This window comes from Triticum aestivum, chromosome 6A (assembly GCF_018294505.1).
Source record: "Triticum aestivum cultivar Chinese Spring chromosome 6A, IWGSC CS RefSeq v2.1, whole genome shotgun sequence".
Taxonomy (NCBI): Eukaryota; Viridiplantae; Streptophyta; class Magnoliopsida; order Poales; family Poaceae; genus Triticum; species Triticum aestivum.
This window is the reverse complement of record NC_057809.1, coordinates 616,486,321-616,500,762: the sequence shown is the minus strand read 5'-3', so window position 1 is coordinate 616,500,762 and position 14,442 is coordinate 616,486,321. Positions and strand designations below refer to the sequence as shown.

At 43.6% G+C, this 14,442-nt stretch overlaps 1 protein-coding gene across 3 annotated transcripts; it reads right to left on the bottom strand.

Moving 5' to 3' along the window:
• Positions 1 to 10,219: 10,219 nt before the first annotated feature.
• Positions 10,220 to 13,500, bottom strand: LOC123129125 (F-box/LRR-repeat protein 14). 3 transcript variants are annotated; one of them, XM_044549301.1, is made up of 3 exons: positions 13,412 to 13,500; positions 12,469 to 12,582; positions 10,220 to 12,063 (listed from the first exon to the last, which is right to left on the bottom strand). In XM_044549301.1, the coding sequence occupies exon 3, from the start codon at positions 12,043 to 12,045 to the stop codon at positions 10,582 to 10,584; it is 1,464 nt and encodes a 487-aa protein (XP_044405236.1). In that variant the 5' UTR covers positions 12,046 to 12,063; positions 12,469 to 12,582; positions 13,412 to 13,500; the 3' UTR covers positions 10,220 to 10,581. The 3 variants fall into 3 exon arrangements, with proteins under 3 accessions (XP_044405236.1, XP_044405238.1, XP_044405237.1); XM_044549303.1 differs by lacking the exon at positions 12,469 to 12,582 and having other exon boundaries at positions 13,412 to 13,493; XM_044549302.1 differs by lacking the exon at positions 13,412 to 13,500 and having other exon boundaries at positions 12,469 to 13,389.
• Between the last annotated feature and the right edge of the window lie 942 nt (positions 13,501 to 14,442).

Here is a 14,442-nt window from a genome sequence, read left to right as displayed (position 1 = left end):
GAAGCGCACTCTGGCTGCCCTGACAAAACCACCGAAGTCTCCACCGAAAGGAAACTATGACCGCATTATTGGAAAGGAATTTGCCGAAGCGGAGCGGTCGGGAAGTACTATCAGTGATCAAAGGCTGAAAGAACGACGAGCTGGGAAACAAATTGCCCAGCTCGGTGAACAAGCGAAGCAATCGTGCCCCCCGCTCAAGGTGCCTAGCCACAACGTCGCTAATGATCCGAGGATGGTGCCCGGTTATAGCAATCTTGGAGATTACCTGCCCGACGATGTACATTATGATTTCATGGAGGTGCAGATACAAAGATACGAGTACGGGAAGCCTCTCGTCAAAGATGAAAGATCTCTATCAATGATGATGCGAAGATTGCATGATTGGTACTTGAAAATCTGCAGAGACTCGGGGGGAGGAGTACTTTGTATGTGAAAGTTAAAAAGGAGCATGACCTCGTTGGAATTGATCTGTTGCCTGTTCTATTTGAGGAGTTCTATCAGTTTTTCAATCAATTGGCCCTCGATAAAACAACGGTCGCCTGCTACTGTCTGTAAGTAGTACTACTTCTGTCATTAAGTTTCTCTATATAGCTTAGCTCTTTCATTGCATGTATTTATAATCATCCTCACTATATTATGCAGATTGAAGATCGCCGAATTGAATAAAAGACAAGTCGGTGATATTGGGTTCATTAACACATATCTCATAGATGCAACTCAGGTTAAATTTCATGCCGCAGATACCGAGGCCAACTTGCTACGATCGTTGGTAATAAATCAAAACAAAGATATAATACTCTTTCCTTACAACTTCAAGTGAGTGTTACTATCTTGTGCGTATTCGGTTTCCCTTATATATTAGTCAATGTTATAGTAATGTAATTGATGAGTTATGCATGCATGTGCAGTTTCCACTATATTCTCCTACATATTAAGCTTGAGCAGGGACTAGTAACCGTCTTAGACTCAAAACGAAAAGATCCCCAGGACTATGCAGACATGACTCAAATACTCGAGAAGTAAGTTAAATCGATCATTATCCACCATATCAGCAACTTTGTTCATTTCCTGATATATCAAGTAATTGTTTTCTTTCTCCGGCAGGGTTTGGAGAAAATTCACCAGAAAAGCTCCGGGACTGCCGAAGGAGCTGCAATTTAGACACCCGAAAGTAAGTACTATAGTAGCATTTTAAGCGCATCTACTAGTCATTCAAGCGCTAGTTTCATCAATACCATTTGGCATTCTTGCTTATCAGTTTGATTAACCTCTATTTCTTGTAAAGTGGTTGTGGCAGGAACAAGGGAATGATTTCTGTGGATACTATGTTTGCGAGTCCATCCGCCACACGACCTGTGAGCGGGGCTACACTGAAGAACAATATGAAGTACGTAAATAACAACATTCACAATTTTATTTTATTACCATCATTTGTGTTGAGTTTCATTCATTCATATATATATGTATTGACCCCCTTCTTTAAATTAGATGTTTCGGAAGCGGGATGAACTCCTAGCACCAGCTCGCATGCGAGGAATTCAAGAGGAATTGGCGGCATTCTTTCTTGACTACGTGATCCCTGAAAACGGAGAATTCTATGTGGACCCTGAGTCCGTATGATTATATTTGTAAGAGATAATTATTGTATATATGTAGCCGGTAGTGTCAGATAGATATACGAGAACTTGTTGTTCGACCAATCTCTCGGAGAAAGAGAGGTGGTGGATATCACTTCTCTCTGTATGCATATATGTTCATCACGATCTTCTGTTTCCTTCGTTTGCTTACTAGCTAGCCAGCGTGTCTAGTCCTCTCTATACGTATGTATAGTACATAGCGTCGACCAAGCACGGACATAAGAGAGGACACTTCTCTCTATTAATTATAGCTAGCTAACACAATATATGAAACACCTAAATTAACCCCCCAAAACCCCCAACCCCCCCCCCCTTCAAAAAAAAACTAAAACCCCAGCCACAGAAATGCTGACGCGTGGATGCCTATTGGTCCCGGTTGGTGCCACCAACCGGGACCAAAGGGTCTCCTGCCTGGGCTCTGCGCACTGCCCACGTGGAGGCCCATCAGTCCCGGTTCTGGATTGAACCGGGACTAAAGGGTCGGGGCATTAGTACCGACACTTTAGTCCCGGTTCAGGAACCGGGACTAAAGGCCCTTACGAACCGGGACTATAGGCCCTTTTTCTACCAGTGTGACAACCTCTGGTATTTTTTAAACGAAGGGTTATGCAAAGTGGCACTCGCTGGTAGACTGCGGTGGTAATTTTATTTATTTCTTTACCTTTTTCTTAGATGAAGGTGAAGATTTTTTTCTCTGAGATGTTTTTTTAGACGAAGGCAAGGACTCTATGTAATTTTTTTTAATAAAATTATGCGCACAACTTTCTGCTAAGCGGCCCCATCCAACCACTAGTCGCTATTACCCATGTACTATCATTCATCCTTGTAGCATGGAGGTGGACCATTCGGCTCATTGTCTTCGCCTCGATGGAACTGTTCAAGTAAACCTAACTCCCTCAGGTTATGAACCACCTCGTCGTCATCTTCTGTACTGTCTGCTTCTATGCCCTCATCTTCATGTTGCACACTGTCTACTTCCATGCAAGTTTTTTTTTTCATGATTTCGATTTTTTCGGATGGAGCCCAAAATAACCGGTTTTCATAATATCTCGAAAATTAATTGCCCAAATCTTTCAAGCAAATTTTGAATTCAAAAAAATGAATGCCAAAAAATATTGTATTTAACCCATTACGTGCACCAAGTGTCTCTTGTTCTACTAGTCACCACACCTAGCTTTCATCTCAAGGGCGAGGGTTCGAGACTTTGCTTCTTGTTCTTGGCGTTGGTATGTCAACTTCCCCTGCTGACAAATTGCAGTGATTGACGTTGCATTCTCGGAAATAGAGGATGCTAATCTTGGATCGACATGTTAGTATTATTATTGATAAGGCTTGGATTAACAAATTAGCACTGCTTGAGTACAGATATTCAAAATAGCAAAATACATAAAATTATCTATCTCAAGTATGTCACCAATTTATCTTGAGCCACCAGTCAGATTGAATGCGGCGCCTTGCCGGCAGCTCCCGACCTTTAATTCCAATGGGGGGAAGAAGGTGTGGCTTTGGAACCCAAACTATAACCGACACCCTTCTTCTTATAGCGTGGGTAAGTGATCAATAAAGACAAAAATAAAGTGCCAACCCTCTATGCTACTATGTGTGTTGGCATCTTCATGTATAAAATGATTTCCTTCTGTTGTATCACTCATCGCCTGCGTGCAACATTCATCGATGCTAGTCCATTCTTATGGTGGTAGTCCCCTACAAGAAGCTGTAGGAAAACGTAGTAACTTTAAAAAAATTCCTACGCACACGCAAGATCATGGTGATGTATAGCAACGAGAGGGGAGAGTGTGATCTACGTACCCTCGTAGACCGACAGCGGAAGCGTTATGAAAACGCGGTTGATGTAGTCGTACGTCTTCACGGCCCGACCAATCAAGCACCGAAACTACGGCACCTCCGAGTTTTAGCACACGTTCAGCTCAATGACGATCCCCGGACTCCGATCCAGCAAAGTGTCGGGGAAGAGTTCCGTCAGCACGACGGCGTGGTGACGATCTTGATGTTCTATCGTCGCAGGGCTTCGCCTAAGCACCGCTACAATATTATCGAGGAGTATGGTGGAAGGGGCACCGCACACGGCTAAGAAAACGATCACGAGGATCAACTTGTGTGTCTATGGGGTGCCCCATGCCCCCGTATATAAAGGAGTGGAGGAGGGGAGGGCCGGCCCTCTCTATGCCGCGCCCTAGGGGAGTCCTACTCCCACCGGGAGTAGGATTCCCCTTTTCCTAGTCCAACTAGGAGTCCTTCCATGTAGTAGGAGTAGGAGACAAGGAAGGGGAAGAGGGAAGAGAAGGAAGGAGGGGGCGCAGCCCCTCCCCCTAGTCCAATTCGGACTAGGCCTTGGGGGGCGCGCGGCCTGCCTCTCCCTCTCCCCTAAAGCCCAATAAGGCCCATATACTTCTTCCCCCGTATTCCCGTAACTCCCCGGTACTCCGGAAAATACCCGAACCACTCGGAACCTTTCGATGTCCGAATATAGTCGTCCAATATATTGATCTTTACGTCTCGACCATTTCGAGACTCCTCGTCATGTCCCCGATCTCATCCGGGACTCCGAACTCCTTCGGTACATCAAAACTCATAAACTCATAATATAATTGTCATCGAAACCTTAAGCGTGCGGACCCTACGGGTTCGAGAACAATGTAGACATGACCGATACACGTCTCCGGTCAATAACCAATAGCGGAACCTGGATGCTCATATTGGCTCCTACATATTCTACGAAGATCTTTATCGGTCAGACCGCATAACAACATATGTTGTTCCCTTTGTCATCGGTATGTTACTTGCCCGAGATTTGATCGTCGGTATCTCAATACCTAGTTCAATCTCGTTACCGGCAAGTCTCTTTACTCGTTTCGTAATACATCATCTCGCAACTAACTCATTAGTTGCAATGCTTGCAAGGCTTATGTGATGTGCATTACCGAGAGGGCCCAGAGATACCTCTCCGACAATCGGAGTGACAAATCCTAATCTCGAAATACGCCAACCCAACATGTACCTTTGGAGACACCTGTAGAGCTCCTTTATAATCACCCAGTTACGTTGTGACGTTTGGTAGCACACAAATTGTTCCTCCGGTAAACGGGAGTTGTATAATCTCATAGTCATAGGAACATGTATAAGTCATGAAGAAAGCAATAGCAACATACTAAACGATCGAGTGCTAAGCTAACGGAATGGGTCAAGTCAATCACATCATTCTCCTAATGATGTGATCCCGTTAATCAAATGACAATTCTTTGTCTATGGTTAGGAAACATAATCATCTTTGATTAACGAGCTAGTCAAGTAGAGGCATAATAGTGACACTCTGTTTGTCTATGTATTCACACATGTATTATGTTTCCGATTAATACAATTCTAGCATGAATAATAAACAATTATCATGAAATAAGAAAATAAATAATAACTTTATTATTGCCTCTAGGGCATATTTCCTTCAGAAGCTCCATCTCTTCTCTTGGAATTTTGCGGTTTGAATGATGCTTAAAAATGCTCTAAGGTGCGACGCAATCTAGGTGTGCAACCCTTCGACGTGATTTGCCTCCAAGAGTCAAAGTTTGTTAACGTATCCCTGACTAAAGCCGCGTCATTCCTACCTGGTGGATTCTCCTACACGGCTAAAGGCTTGGCGGGTGCCTCAGGTGGTATTATGACGGCCTGGCGAGACTCCTTTGTTCATCACGTCGATGAGATTACTCTGAACTCTACCCTCACTACATTATTTGAGTTCGTTGTTGATTCCTCCCGCTTTCCGGTGACAAATGTGTATGCCCCTTGTCATGCCGAGTGTCGCGGTGTGTTCCACGACGAGCTTCGCTTGCTAGCTGGGCGTTGTGATCTCCTCTGCATCCCTATTGGGGACTTCAACATGCCCAGGGCCCTGGAAGACAAAAATAGCATGCACTTTGGCGGCAGTGGCTGCTGAAGCTTTCAACTCCACCATCGATGACCTGCTGCTTCAGGAACTTTCTTTATTGGATTGCAAGTTCACATGGACGAATTTCACAATGTTCCCACATGGTCTCGGCTCGACCGTGCCATCATCAACCCCCTGTGGAGCTTGATCCTCTTCGGGTCTGTTTGGTTACCTGCAACAATTTCTAGAGGTTGCATTGAAAAAGGGCCAGGCTGAACAGAGCCTGGTTGAGGAAAAACAGTGCAAAAAATGGTGTGCAAATGTAGTTTGGTTCTCTGCATATGAGTTGTCTGCTTTGTGAAAGCAGTTTTCCTCTGGTATTTGGCCGTCTGCATTGGGCTGAGCTGATGCTGGACATGACATTTGGTTGCATACAAGCATCGTAATTAGGAGTTAACAGGGTACACGTGAACAAAGAGGTTACAGTAGAGTACGCGCACGCCTGACAGCACATGCACACGTTCACATGAACAACACACGCATACGTGACAACAGCCACATGTTCACATGAACATCACACACACAACCACACATGTTCGAAGCACCGTTGTACAGTATACTGGGGAGATTAGAAGGGACTAGTGAATTGTATATGTACTCGTCTACAATCGTTGAAATAGATACATACAACACGAAAGTAGTGTGAAACGACGAGATGAACCTATTAATTAAAGGAAATTTCAAACACTCAACCGGGCAACATGCATTTGACAAAATTGGTCAACAATAGCTTCAAACATAAACACGAAATTGAACATTTATAGTCTATGAAATCACGAACCGATCGCCTGAACATTTATAGCACCCCTGGTAACAATATAAGCCGATGGGTGAGAACTGTAGACGACAACTCTCATACATACAAGATCTCATGGTAGATCAACCTAACTTGTACTCCCTCCAAATCAATACAATCAAAAAAGGACGTAGGGTATTATCTTTTAGAGAGAGTCCGAACATGGGTAAATCCATGTGCCGTCTGTTACCATTGTGCAAGGCTACCACCTTAGGACCCACTACCCGAGATCTGCTGAATTTGACTTCATCATGTCCTTCGCAGACGTTGTTCTTGTAGATGAGGGGGAGCCAACCGCGCTTGGTACGACCGCTGCTGCCGCTAGCGCACATCTTCCCACCAAGGAAGCTGCTCCAAATGACTTGATTAGGTGTAGTCCGCCTTGGTTGCTTTGGGCGTGACTAATGCGCACGCGAGCCTTGGAGCGCTCGATTCCGACCAGGTGTGTCTCCCTGATTAATTAATGAAGTTTTCTTTTTTTATGCTTGGATTTCCTTTTTTTGATGCTTAATGAGATTTCCTTTTTGGAGACAGAGAGAGATTAGACCCCACCCACCCCCGTTGAAATGGGGGGGGGGGGGGGGGGGTGTAGGGGAAGGGGTGGGCCCGTGTGCTTGCATACATGAGTAAATTCATCAAGGGAGAGAAGGTGGTGGGTCCAGATAGTTGCATGAGACTGCTATACCTTCCCTTGCATGTCTCCTCACGCTTGTCACATGGTGGACTTGCTAATGATGACCATGCCGCTTAGAAAAAGGAAGTAGGAAGGAGAACGGGTGTTGTCTGCTCGTGCGTTGCAACACACGCATGCGAAACAGTTAAATTCGGGTTTCTTTCCATAAATGACATTTCGTGCCAAACCATGAAAAAACAAGTTTTCTTCACCCTCCAAGTATTAGGGTTAGAAATAACTGAGAGACAATGGGAACCCGATGAAACCAAGTCAAAACTCCTTATGAAGTCATAAATTCTCGACCCATCAAGTCTCCGGGAAGGCTTCTGCGTAATGCTCTTAAATTTTTACCAGACCCTCCAGAAGCCATATGAAGACACCGTGCCAGGTCCCATAAATTACGGACCTCATATGTTTTCCTATGGATTTAAATGACAACATAACACATGTAAGGGCCTAGCCTTGGCTCTCTTGTGACTCAGCGTCCCTCTACTTTGGCTGCATATGTCCTCAGCCTAGCTTCGCTTGATTTTGCGGTCCCAGAAAAACCGGTGTTTCCTAAACGGTGCCCGTTCCTTCATTATTTTCCAAACGGCGCACACCCACTCGTCATGTCGGACCAGCCCATTTCATTTTTTTTCTGTTTTCTAAACTACAAAAAATGTGTGAGAGATTCTTTTTGTGAGTAGCAAACCACACTTTATTAAGACTGAGTTCGTTTGCATGAATAATAATGGGGTCGTTAGGTAAGCCTAGCCACACATGCCGGCCCCTCAGCTAAAAAGAAGAAAAATTCGCTAAACTATATGCTTCAAAATTTAGCACCCTTCCTTGATACATCAAATCACAGTTGATGAACTCCTTCGATCTTGCTTCAGTCTCCTTTATAATTGCACTGTATCTCCCCTATGAACCCTGCTTGATGTCTGAAATCACGGGCTTACAATCACATGCAATAATGATTCGCCTCAACGAGAGATCAAGGGCCAGTGCAAAAGCTTCTGTACGAGCAAGAGCTTCTAGTGTTGATGGATCTGTTATGTTGCCAAACACCATTTCCGAGGAGCCCACCGGTTCTTCCATCCCTCGAGAGTCCTCCATCCACATGTATCTTCGCCATGTCCAAACTAGTAGATATCCATTTGCACCTAACATCCAGTCTTCTCACTGGTGGTGATACTTGCTGATCCGCTCTCCTCGGCTGTTCCTGGTTGGATGCGAGTTCAGCCAAGAAAGCATCCACAAAAGCATTGGTGGCGTGAGGGCATTGGAGAATTTCTTCATGAATTGCTTTTCGTCTCGTTGTCCAGATTGCCCATAGAGTTACCATCATTTTAACCTGACTGTCGTGCAACATATCATCTATCATCAAGAAGATCCAACGTTTAGCATTACTCTCTGTAGGAGCTTGTATGTGTGCAGCAATATCATCATCCACCAAGGCCCAAACACAATGGGCCATGGAACATTCCAGGAGGGAATGGCGCCAAGAATCTTGTGCACCACACATTTGACATTTATCATTTGTCGCCATCTTCCTTCTGTGTCGAACATCTTCAGTAGGGATCGAGTGCTTGGCAAGTCTCCATAGAAAATTTCTCTCTATATGTATAGTAGCTACCGTCGACTAAGCACAGAGAAAGAGAGGTCGCTTCTCTCTATATGTAGTAGCTAGCTAACACAATATGAAACCCCTAAATTAACCCTCCAAAATCCATAAACCCCCCTTAAAAAAACAAAAAACCCAGCGCCTGCGAGCTGCTGACGCATGGCTGTCTTTTGGTCCCGGTTGGTGTTACCAACCAGGACTAAAGGTCCTCCTGCATGGGCGCCCACAGCAGCCACGTGGAGCTCCTTTGGTTCCGGTTCGTAAGCCAACCGGGACTAAAGGTTTTGGGTATTAGTCCCGTTTGTTTTGTCCCTGTTCCGGAACCGGGACTAAAGGCCCTCTGGAACCGGGACTAGTACCCTGTTTTCTACTAGTGTCAGTCATTGCTCAACATTCTTTCTTCTTGTTGTCATATTCATTGTTATATTCTACAATCATATTCATTGTATTGTGCTTACATGCACCCAGTTTTCCCCTTCTAAATGAAAATGTAACCACCTCGTTTTCTCTGTTTCTATCTTCTTCTCTTTTTTGCGGTCAATTTAGAGAGCTTTATTCAACAAAAGTGTTCCTCGGACAATCAGCCAGAAGGCTGGTCACCAGGAAATTGGGAGTTTCGTCAAGCTAGCTTTCGGTCACGTTCAAAGTGCAAGCACACTTTCGGTCACCAGGAAACTAAGAGTTTCAACAAAAGTGCACCCACCTCATTTTCTATGTTCTTATCTTCTCTGCATCTATTTTTCCTTTAGCAACCTTCTGTATGTATCCCTTTTCGTCGAGCAAGTCTAACTTGAGGCCAAAGGGTGTCAGTTTTAGTATTGTTGTTTCTTCAGTCAACATTCAGTTTACCAGTCTTCAAAGACTATACATTTAACTTGAGGCCCAAATACGGTGACACTACACGATCAGGGCGTGCAGGAGCTAATGTAAAGAAAAATATTCACCCCCTTTTTAACAAGGGCAAGGCGCATGTTTCATTTTAGCTCTAGTATAAAGTACAACAAAAATTACATAGCCAGCAAAGGAAAGTTGGCATCTTGATGAGCTACAAATACAAGGCAAATGTTGTTCCTACGAGCTGAACTGATGCAACAAGCTGTGTAAAAAGGATTCAGAAAATCAGAACCCCTCAAAAAGAGATGAATATTTGTACCAATCAAACACATGATAGGTAAAAAGAGATGCGAACCCCCTAAGAATAAAATGCTGTTGAGTGCTGGATGTCCAGAGCAAAGACATGATGTGATTACCTACATGTAATTAGCACATAGCTATGTTATAGGCCTTCAGTAGTTTCAGTTGTTCCTCAACTTCAGGCCATCTTAGAATCTAAATCTATAATTATGCTACTAGTAACTAGCACTATACTTTTGAGACATCCTCCAGTAGAGTTGAGCTCATCAAAACAAGCATGCCGCCTTTGTAAATGTCCATCGAAACTTGGACATATAATATTATTAATACAACGATCCATACCAAAATTGCCGCGCGAACATAGCAGGCAGATATATATGTCTTCAAAATCACTTTGGCAACAAAAAAGGGTCCATGACATTTGCTTAAATAATACAAATAACACCAAACGGTCATATAGTGACTCCACAGCAAAAACAGGGAATCTTGAGGCCTACTTATGCCGGTTTCAAAACGGCTACAAAGAGTAGAACTTAAGCAACCAGAATTACGTACGGTTTATATTAATACACAAGTGGTGCCTACTATTAAAGTTTCATTCAGCAGATGCCGTCAAAAGATCATCACTAGACTGCCATAAAGGAAAATCATTGCAGTGAAGGTAGAAGGCAACAAAAAGTTCAGAGAGGTGAATCTGGGTCGGATGATGCACAACCTTATCCAATGATGCACACTGAACAACTTAATGGCTTCAGCAGCAAATTCATACTGAAAATTTTGGAGGCCACTTCATCAATAGGCCCCAAGACCAATTGTATTCATAAGGGCATCTGAACAGTCCTTTGAGTAGCGAACCGACTTGGCAACACCCTGCGCAGCTTCCAGAGAGATCTCACCACAATACTCAATGACCAAAGACTCTAACTTATGTACACGTCCCAGTTCAGCCACTCCGGCATCAGTAACGTTATGACACATCCGAAGTGTGAGATTACTCAAGCATGGGGTGTGCGCAATGAAGCGCATCCCAACATCAGTTACTGCATGGCACAGTATAAGCTCGAGTGTCTCCAGATGAGGTGAGGATGCGAGGACCTTCATCCCCTTGTCATCAAAGAAGTTGGCGTTGTTGAGCACGAGAACACGAATCGGGCAGGACTGAATGAGCACCAGAAAACCCTCTTGTGTGAATCCTATTTCTGATGGCCAGTCACGAGAACATCCTGTAAAGCTGAGGTCTACGATCTGAAGCATACGACAGTTTAGGGCTAGAGCGTAAAGGCTGTTATCTGTAAATGACGTCCTGGTTTCACAATAGCCGACATCACTAGAGTAAAGCTGCAGGTTGAGCCAAAGTGAGATGCTTTTAAGGTTGCTGCAGCTCCGAGATAATGCAATCATGTCATTATCATTTAGGGCATGAACATACTCAAGGCAAAGCTTCTCCAATGCTTTACACTTCCCTAGGACAACACGAAGTCCTACATCTGGCCAAGTTTTAATATGCGCCAACCTTAAATCCTTCAAACTCTCACAGCAAAAATCATATATATCCATGCTGTGAGCATCGTGCGAGGAGTCATAGACCTTACCACCTACGGCTATAAGACTATCATATTTTCCTCTTTTCCTCTCAAACTCAAACTTCTGGAGCTTCATCCATCCTGGACCAAACTTTAGGAAGTCATGATGATTGATTCTTTTGCAATTCTTCACTACAAACTCTTCCAACGATCCATCCCTACCAAGGTATTCCAGCCACTCTACACTGTCGATTTTCTCGCAATCAATAAGGTGGAGAGCAGATAGACTTGTGCAACCAACTGCAACCGAGAAAAGCCCAATCGAAGTTATTTGTGGTGTGGAGTTCAGCCTGAGAGACACCAATCTCTTGCAATTCGCTAAGCAACCAAGCCCAGAGTCATCAATGCATGAACAGAAGCTTAAGGTGAGGTCAATCAACGAGGAACAGTGAGATGAAAACACAAGAAGGCCTTTGTTGTCCAGCTGCTTTCCATGTCCAGGTATCCAGCCAGAGTAATCGATTTCCACTTTCCGCAGATTTGGGAAGCGGGCGCACAATGATGTCAGTGCTTTTGCAGCAGTGCAAAGACCGGAACCAACATGGATAGCACCCCTTTGACTCCCCTCTATCTTGTAGAGCTGCCTTGACACAAGGGAAAGAGAGTTGAGATCACTTGTCCTAGTGATCCTGTTGAGAATCTCTGTCAGCAGAGCCTCAGGTAGGTCCTCCATGGAACAAATTCAATTCAGCTGTACCAATCAGGTAAGGTTCAGAAAACAACCAAAGAGCTGGACTCAAAACTTATGATATATCAGAATAATGCATGTGAAGATGGAGACCACACTGGCGACAAGCACTCATTACGAAGAATATATTGATGAACTTTGAGCAATTTTTTATCCGTCCAAATCTTGTGTTTTGTTCATAAGCATGGACATTTATCGAAGTAGCTAGCTAGCACCTTATCTGTGTCTAGATTGTTGGAAAGAAAAAATGACGCTACAGGCAGGCCACATCATTAAATTAAACTAGCTAAGACCATAATTATGTAGCAAGCAGATTCTGAATACTGAACTAACTAAGAGAATAAGTAAAAAGAAACGAGATAGAATTGACGCAAGCAATTCCGCAAGAAGACCCACGGTCGGGCTTACTTTAATTCTGAATTATACACAGAAAGCAATTCTGGAAGAACCATGTGTATGCTATCCAGTCACGTCAGGCTGAATCCGAACCAACTTTTTCTTTGAGAACTTATTTGGAGGCACCTAATTAATAAGATGAAAATCAGAGCAGATATGCAAATTAGTTAGTACGTGTGGCTCTTTCTTGGAAATCATTTTGCCACAGCCGATGAGTTGAATTCACACGGTGCAGTTATTAACGAGTTCAACTAGAAATAGAACTCAGTATTTGCTGCAACCATAGGCAAAAAGCTTACTTTCTACTAGTACTACCTACGAGAATGGCTTTACAACATTAACTAACTTTATTTATGGACTAACTAAGATAATGCAAAGTAGTAAATGTAAAGAATCTGAACCAACCAGGCACGCATGGAGATTGCTAGAAAGAAAAAAATGGCGCTACCACCATAATAAAGTAGCAAGCAGAGCCGGAATAATAATAATAAACTAAGAAAGAGAATACAAAGAAACGTGCTGAATCTGAACCAACTTATTTGGACTTTGGAGGCACCTGGCTAATTAATTACAAGAAAACCAGAGCATATATGCAAATTAGTTGCTAGCACTTGTAGCACTTGGTTGTTCAAGAAAGAAAGTAATTAAATCAGTCACTTGGTTGTTCACAGGGCCAATCTGATATCTGTTCAACAGAAATACTACTAGTAGTATTTGCTGCAACCCTAGGCAAAAAGCTTACTTTCTACTACCTAGGAGAATGGCTTTCCAACATTAATAACTAATAAGTTTATTTATGGATGATATATACTACCTGATTAATTTCCCCTATCAATCAAGAAAGCGAATCGAAAAAAAAAGCGTCTACATGTGGAATCGAGGAACCACTGCAACGAAGGAACAGGGAGGGAGGGGTCTCTCGGGAGAGGAGAGGAGAAGCGAAAAAAGGCGGTACCTTCCTTCAGCACGGCCGGCCGGGAGACGCCGCCGCTAGAGCTCGGAGAGTGCCGCCGCCCGCTTCTTTGATTCGGAGGAAGAGAGCAGAGTGTAAACCCTTACAGCGGAGCGGAGGAAGATGTGGGCCTCGCTCACATGGGCTGCGGGCCGACGAGCGCTATTTTTCGGCCTTCTACACATTTTTTTCTTGACATAAACACAGAGAAATCTAAAAGTAAGAAAAAGTATAGAAGGTTCATATAATCATTTCAGTAAATGAGTAAAATTGTAAGGCATTGTAAAATATGCCCATGTCCACGATTTTTTTTCATCTACTTATTAAAATGCCTAGCAGTTTTTTTTAAATGTTCCTCTATGCAAAAAAGAAATGTTCATGTGTGATGCGAAATGTTCACATGTATCAAAATAAAAATATGTTTGTGTTTATGAAAAATTGGGGCGTGTATATTTTCATAAGTCTTCCTGCATGTAAAAATAAATGTGTACATCAGTAAGAATTACCTCATATTCCGGAAGGATTCTTACATGTGAAGGAAATATTCATATATATTTTGAAAAACACATAAGCACAATTGTGCATCACCATGAAGTGCAACTATGCTTTTCATGCAAGAAGCACACATGTGCTTCACGCGTGAAGAAAAATATGCTTCATGTGGAAAGCACACGCTCCTCCTAGACGTGAACCGAGATATATAAAAAAAACAGGAGAATCAAGAAAAAAACAGGAAAAAAATGATAATATGCTCTCTCGGGTGCGTTCAACGGTCGATAGTAACGGCCGTTGGACTTGCCACTTGACGTGTTCACAACTCCCCAAAATGCCCGCTACGGAGACTTCCAAGGGGCGCGCGGCCCCTTGTTAGGTGCTTCCATAGTATTCTCACCTCCATCACTCAAAAAGAGAAAGGGAAATGATCTGTGTCGGTCGAGCGATAGCGCTGGTCGCATGCGCGCTGCTCGATCGCGTAGCGTTTGATCACCCCCCCCCCCTTCCTCCCTCGCGCGCCTCTTGGTGCATGTTTGCAT